The following is a 7287-nucleotide window of genomic DNA, read 5'->3' as shown; positions in this document are numbered from 1 at the left end:
TGTAGAAACAGTTAACACATTCATTTCTGACCAGGCTAACAGGAAGAAACACATTTCTCAGATGTGCTTTTATTAATCATTTTAATGATTATTCTTGTAGACTTTTATTTTTATGTCTATTGTGGCTGTGTGAAATGAGTCAAATTCGTAGTCTTTTGTAGACTCAGCTAGCACAAGTTACCACCAGCTTTTGGAAAAAAAAACAAACAGATTTTTTTTACATTTATATTCTTAAGTTTTCTTTCAAGCCTGTAAATAAATCAATTTAGATTATTTCAGTGCACTGAATTGCCATGAAAATAGACTTAATCCTCATCCTTCCACCTGACATTTAACCTCCTGTAGCTGAATGTTGGGTCTTTTATGGCCAGCACCACCCTCCATGCTCTGGTGTGGATGGTGCAGATGCTAACAGACCTAACAAACCTATCTAGGTCAGTAAGGTTGTGGAAGAGCTTGACTCCTTAATGAAGGTGTAAGAAACACTGATAAGCCTTCACACTCTCTCAATGAGGTAATGGACAGTTTAGCAAAAGAGTCTTTACACCATGATGCACTACGGGAAATCTTTCCTACCTGTGGCCATCAAACTACACAACACCACCTGGACGTGCTACATCTTGTTTATATAGTTCATGGCATTGCTCACCTTTGGAGTCCATCCATCCATTCACTTCTGCTTATCTTTTTCAGGGTCGCGGGGGACGCTGGAGCCTATCCCAGCTGTCATAGGGCGAGAGGCGGGGTACACCCTGGACAGGTCGCCAGTCTGTCGCAGGGCCAACACACAGGGACAGACAACCATTCGCGCTCACATTCACTCGCACTTTCACACCTAGTGACAATTTGGATTATCCAATTAACCTATCCCCACAAGCTGCATGTCTTTGGACGGTGGGAGGAAGCCAGAGTACCCAGAGGGAACCCACGCAAACACGGGGAGAACATGCAAACTCCACACAGAAAGACCCCGGCCTGATGGTGGAATTGAACTCAGGACCTTCTTGCTGTGCAGCAACAGTGCTAACCACCGTGCCACCGTGCTGCCTTTGGAGTATTTATTTTAATATACTGCACCTTGACATGTATCCCTCTAGTAGGTCATTAGTGTCCTCTTCAAGAGCAAAACTGTAAACTAAAGGCAATGAAGCCTTTCATTTATTCAGGTCCACTAGCATGTCTAGTTATTATCATTATTGTTATAAAGTGATTGCAATTAAGGCCTGATGCTCATACCAAGAAATTATTCCAACAACAAATCCTCCAAATGAAAAGTCACAGCAGTTTTTGATTCTCCATGCAGGCATTCCTGACTGATGAGAGCCGTGCATCTCTAGCAGGGAACTGGAGTTCAGTGCTCATGTTGTATGTTGATAGGATTAGAAAATGTCATGGTTTGAACTGGAGCAAACTTGTTTTTACTATGTTAAATACACGTTAAACAACTCAATTTTCTGTGTTTCTGTCATTACAGTACACGTCTGGTGACTCCATGTTTATGTTTTGTGTTTATAAATTTTTTAGAGATTTCTGTTTTTTGTTATTTTTCTTCCAGTGTTTAGATGTTCTCTGTGCTCCCCTTGTGTTCGTGTCATTTTACTTTGACGGTCCTTTGTCTCACGTCTGTGTTTCTAGCCTTGACTCCATTTAGTCTCGTCAAGTGTGATCAGTCCAAGCTGTGCTCTCCTCCTGTGTCCCATTCCCTCGTTATCCCTCAGTGTATTTTAGTCCCGTGTTTCTTTCTGTCAGTGTTGCTTTTTTGGGTTTCTCCTGTTGTGCCCCCTGGAATCACCGGCCCTGGTTTCCCAGTTTTTTTGTTATTAGTTTCTAGGTTTTAGTTTGGTATTGGAAGTGGGGGTTTTTTGTGTGTAAGTTGTGCCACTGCAATAAAGCAGCCTCCTTCAGTTCATCCCTGTGTTTTGAGTTCTGCATTTGGGTCCTTCCTCCTGCCTGCCATTTCATGACAGTTTCAAGTGCATCTTACCATCCATTCAACCATTCAGGCACTTAAGCGGTGGAAAGACTTCAGTGACATTACTGCTGTTTGGAGTTTTCTTTTAGGTTTTTTTGGGGTTTTTTTGCTTGTTTGTCTGGTTTGTTTATTGTCTGTCAGCAGGATTACACAAAATATTACTTGATCAAATTTGGCCTTGGAGGAACTTTGGCAAAAGAACAATCTGTCTAAGAACCAGTAGTTATTCTATTTTCTACCACTTATCCAGTCCAGTCTGAAGGTAACTACTCTACATATATTTCGCAACCACTTTGTCACTCTGGCCACTAGAGGTTGCCTAACTTTAAAACATAACTGTAAGCTTTCCCTAATTGATCTATCCTGTGATTTTCTGTGTGAAGACTATTCTAAATCCCATACGATCTGAATGTGTTCAGCACTTCCACTGCAGCTTGTTGATCTCACATCTATTAATAAAGTCTGAATGCTAATGTGTGAGTATGTATTTTCATCCCTCTGGGCTTCCTCAAGAGCTGACAGCTGAAGTAAACCTCTCTACAGCATTTTCCTCCTCTTCCTCCTCCTCCTCCCTCGGTGTTCAGGACTATATAAGGATGGTTCCCCTGGTGATACAGTGATGAATGGCAGCATGGTGGGGGATGGAGCATAAACACAGAGGTCTCCAGATAGAAAAGAAAACCAAATGAGAACAAAAAAAGAGGGTGATTTGGCTCTGTTAGTCTGCCTAATGAAACACACAAGTCTCAACAATGCTTTGCAATTTTAAATCTATTATTGGCACTGCAAAAAGACAGAAAATGATGGATTTTAGGAATTTAGTTTAAGCTCTTGTCAGTATCTGAAGCCTCTGGATGCTGCTGCTTTTGGTATTTTAAAACAGCTGATTGCTGTGCTGATTTTTTCTGTAGCAGTGTGGGTGTTAACGCAAATATCTGATCAGCCAATAATATTAAAGCAATTCCCAAATGTATCTAAACATGGTCAGGATGACCTGCTGAGGTTCAAACTGAGCATCAGAATGAGGAAGAAAGGTGATTTAAGTTTGGATGTGGCATGGTTCTTGGTTTGAGTATTTCACAAACTGCTGATCTGCTGGGATTTTCCCACACAACCATCTCTAGGGTTTACAGGGAATGGTCAGAAAAGGAGAAAATATCCAGTGAGCTGCATTTATGAGGGAGAAAATGTCACAAAGCTTAAATCATGTCAAACTAGTTTATTGAACATGAGCTAACTGTACTAAAATAACCTCCACAGTCAACAATTAAGCACCTGTGGTATGTGGTGGAACAAAAGATTGTCATTATGGATGTGCAGCTGGCAAATCTGCAGCATCTGTGTGATGCTGTCATGTTTTTAGCACCTTGTTGAATCTATGCTATGAAGCATTGAAGCAGCTCCAAAGGCAAAAAAAAAAGTGGCTCCAATTTGGTACTAGCAAAGTGTACCTAAAAATTTCCATTCAGGGTATGATAAAGTAAAATATATTATAAAAGTGACCCAGTATAAAGTGTAATGACTGATATTAATATATAAATGAAGGAATTAGTCTGAAAGCAGAGTCCTGTGACAGTGAACTGTTCCATTGCGCCTCCTGACCGCTGGGTGTCGCTGCTGCGCTGTTTGTGATTCTGCTCCTTTCTCCGCCGCTGTCAGCTAATCTGTCGCTGCTCGTCTTCTTTGTACCTTTTCAGAATATCAAAGTCCGGTTAATGCAGGCAAGTGCCATAACAATGATTACTGTGGATCCGTCACGTGGAGGCGGTGCTTCCTCACTTACAACTGTGTTGACTTTAGTCGCGAAAGAAAAAGAAAAAAGAGTGACGAAGAAGACGTTGAAAGCTCGGGGTTTCCTGATTAGGTTAGCTAGCAAAATACAGTTAGTTCCATTATCGGACAAAAACAGATCCTACATAAGAACTCAACTTACAGTCCGAAGTTGAAATTAGGCGCCGGTATCTGGCTCTTGCTAGCTGTTTGTCATGATTACGAAGATCTTGCTAGCTTCGCTGTCTCGTTTACTGTGATCAAGTTGTTCTTTATTGCGCACAGTTTTCACACTTTTTATACTTTTTTCCCCTATAGTCGCTGATCATGAAGAGCTCCAAAGAGGCCGTGCAGTCAGCAGCCAAAGAATTTCTGCAGTTTGTCAACAGAGGAGTGTCTCCGTATCACGGTAAAGTCTGCAAAACTCTGGATTTATCCCTTCAAATGTAATAAAATCTGTATCATACGGAACTTACGTACATGGCAGCGTTGAATGTTTTTTTTCCAAGTTCCAAACTGTACCGAACCAAACTCCGTTCATAAATCTTTGAATTTAAAGTCCTGTTGAAGCTCAGCACCCGTTTATATGAGGTAAAGTATTATTGTAAACTTTCTCCGTGTTGTCAGATGCAGGCTTTTAATTCGGCGACCATGTTTAGTACATAGTAAGCATAATAAGAAAAAGTCCAACTTCTTAAAAATGTTACTGGTGCATGGCTGTTGTAGCTCGCTTATTGAGAGTCTTACTGGCATACTAATATTGGCAGTACATTAGAGCCACAGAAGGTAAATGAATAAATGGGAAAAAAAGAAGGAGCTGGATGAAGTAGCTAAAGATTTGAGGAAAAGAAATTTGGAAATTTCAAGATTAATATTGCAAATTTACACAAAAAAATGTGCATGTGGTAAACATTGCCACCCATTTCTGAGGGAAAGAACTACCAAATTTACAAGGAAAAACTTGTATTTCATAAGAAAAGATATAAATAAAATTCTAGCAACATGGAAAAAAATAAAATAAAAAATGCATTAGAAAAAATTCCTCCTACAAACCCATGAGGGGAAAAAATGACATTTACAAGAAAATTGGCAAAATTAAAAACTGGCAAAATTAAAAAAGGGGAAAATTCTGAGAAAGAACTGGTAAAATTACGAAAAACTGAAACAAATACATGGAAAATACCCGAACAGGTAAAAAAAGAAAAAACACCATTAAATTAACAAAAATCTATTGAAATTATTATTGAAAATTATTTTTATTGAAATTATTGAAAAATTAAGCAGTTATTTGAATTTACCATTGCTCTTATAATAAATGCACAGCTGGAAACTGAGGTTTATTTTCTGTCTCTAAAGAGAAAGTTTTCTCATTTAATAAAGTTCATTTAACAAGCAGCTGAAAGTAAAACAACTTCAGTAAAGCAGGTCCAGTCACATACCAACCAGTTCAGTATGTTGTATATGACACATGCATTATAGGAGTCCAGGGTATGCCACTATTTTTCCTCCCACCAAGTTTTTTATGCTGACAGTTTGTTGCTTTTGTGCTTTAAAACCAGTGAGAATCAGTGAAGAGAAGGCAGCAGGTTGAGTTTGATAGGAAAGACGGCGAGTGTCTCTCTGCTGTAATCAGAGCATAAACGGGTTCTCATGTTTCAGCATTAACCAGCTGAGATGCAGTTCAGATCACCTTTGAGCCAGAGAGATAAGATTGAGATGGAACAGATATTTCATCATGTTTACAACCTTTGCCCTCTGAACTTTGAACTCTATCCCCAACAACAAATAAAAAAACCAAAGAATTAAACTAATTTTTCAGTTCCTTAACAGGAATGAAGTGCAAAAGGTAATAAAGTTTTGCACTTTTTTTGGTTTATTTTGGTAATTCATCCATCCATTCGCTTCCGCTTCTCCTTTTCAGGGTCGCGGGGGGCGCTGGAGCCTATCCCAGCTGTCATAGGGCGAGAGGCGGGGTACACCCTGGACAGGTCGCCAGTCTGTCGCAGGGCCAACACACAGGGACAGACAACCATTCACGCTCACATTCACTCGCACATTCACACCTAATGCCAATTTGGATTTTCCAATTAACCTATCCCCACAAGCTGCATGTCTTTGGACGGTGGGAGGAAGCCAGAGTACCCGGAGGGAACCCACACAAACACGAGGAGAACATGCAAACTCCACACAGAAAGACCCCGGCCTGATGTTGGAATTGAACTCAGGACCTTCTTGCTGTGCGGCAACAGTGCTGCCATATTTTAAACATATTTTGGTAATTCAATTATTGAATTGGTAGCATCTTTTAATTAGCTTTCGCACACTTGGTTGAGAAGAGAGACACTTAAAAGTCATGTCTTTGCTCTGAAACTCATCTCTACCTCATTTTAGGCTTAACAAAATCTGAGTTTTCACTAGTTTGAAAAACAACTGAAAAGTAGAAAATAGCTCCCATTGAGTTACTGAGGAGTAGTTAAATGTGACAGTGAGGTCTCTAAAACTCAGACTCTGTTGTCTCGGTACTTTAATCAGCGTTGAAAAGTAATCATGACAAACAATGCCCAGCGCTGACAGTAAGGCATGTAGTCAGACTGCATAGATCACTTTGACTTTAACAAAACCAAATAAACTTCATGTTTCCTCCGCTTTCTCGCCCTGCAGTGGTTGAAGAATGTCGCCAGCATCTGCTGGAGGCTGGGTTCATCGAGCTCAAGGAGACGGAGCAGTGGGACATCAAGCCAGCCAGCAAGGTGGGGTAAAAAGTAGTAGAACGGAAATCGAAATGGTTTGCACAAGATTGCACTCTCAACTGTATATGCTGAAATTTCAGAATTTGAATTTGGAAAATCTGACCATGTTCACTAACTAACCAAGGGCTTTTATTTTGAAAGTATCATGATAAATGTCTGTAAAAGTCTAGGGCCTTTGGTTTTGAAAATCTGACATTAGATTTTGTTTTGGGAAAAAGAGACCCTTTAAAGTATCCTGGTAAATTTCTATAACAGTTAAGGGTCTTTTATTTTGAAAATTAAACGTGTATTTTAACATCCTGAAGTCCTTTACCTTGTGTGTATGGCTGTATCCCAATTCAGGGTCTGCAGCCTTAAAGTACGCAGCCTCAACAATCCTCAAGGGCCGCGTACTTAAAGACCACTAAGGCCGCAAGTGCGAGGCTTGTGAAATGGGACGGTCTAGCCTCCGTTGCGCTGCCCAGGTTGCCTAGCAACCATGATACTAACAGCTGGAAACGTTACATACAGCATTGTTTGACAGAAATGAAGGAGAAAATCTTTTGTTCATTTGTTGGTTTGTTTCTACATGAGCTTTGATCATTCTCTGTAAGATTAAGCTCAGCTATTGAACGGCGTATATTTTAAAGTAAAGGCTTTAAAACCAAGTTAGTACAAACGTCACTAATGTCACATAACTTTGCCGACATGTGGCCAACAGTAATGTTTTAATGTTCTTCGTTATTAAACATTTGCACATAAATAAGTGACATGATATTCAGTACTTACTTAAAGTTTATTCTTCGGGTGCCCCTC

General features: G+C 40.0%; 1 protein-coding gene across 1 annotated transcript in view; it reads left to right on the top strand.

Moving 5' to 3' along the window:
- Positions 1 to 3597: 3597 nt before the first annotated feature.
- dnpep (aspartyl aminopeptidase) overlaps positions 3598 to 7287 on the top strand; it is a 15814-nt gene continuing 12124 nt past the window's right edge. Inside the window, exons 1-3 of the mRNA XM_087836510.1 lie at positions 3598 to 3693; positions 4061 to 4151; positions 6404 to 6492. Of these exons, the coding sequence (XP_087692636.1) occupies positions 3688 to 3693; positions 4061 to 4151; positions 6404 to 6492 (186 nt within the window). The 5' untranslated portion in view covers positions 3598 to 3687. The remainder of the gene's footprint in view (positions 3694 to 4060; positions 4152 to 6403; positions 6493 to 7287) is intronic.

The sequence above is a fragment of the Neolamprologus brichardi genome, chromosome 23 (assembly GCF_056152115.1).
Source record: "Neolamprologus brichardi isolate AB-2024 chromosome 23, ASM5615211v1, whole genome shotgun sequence".
Lineage (NCBI taxonomy): Eukaryota > Metazoa > Chordata > Actinopteri > Cichliformes > Cichlidae > Neolamprologus > Neolamprologus brichardi.
This window is presented reverse-complemented; position numbering and strand designations above follow the sequence as displayed.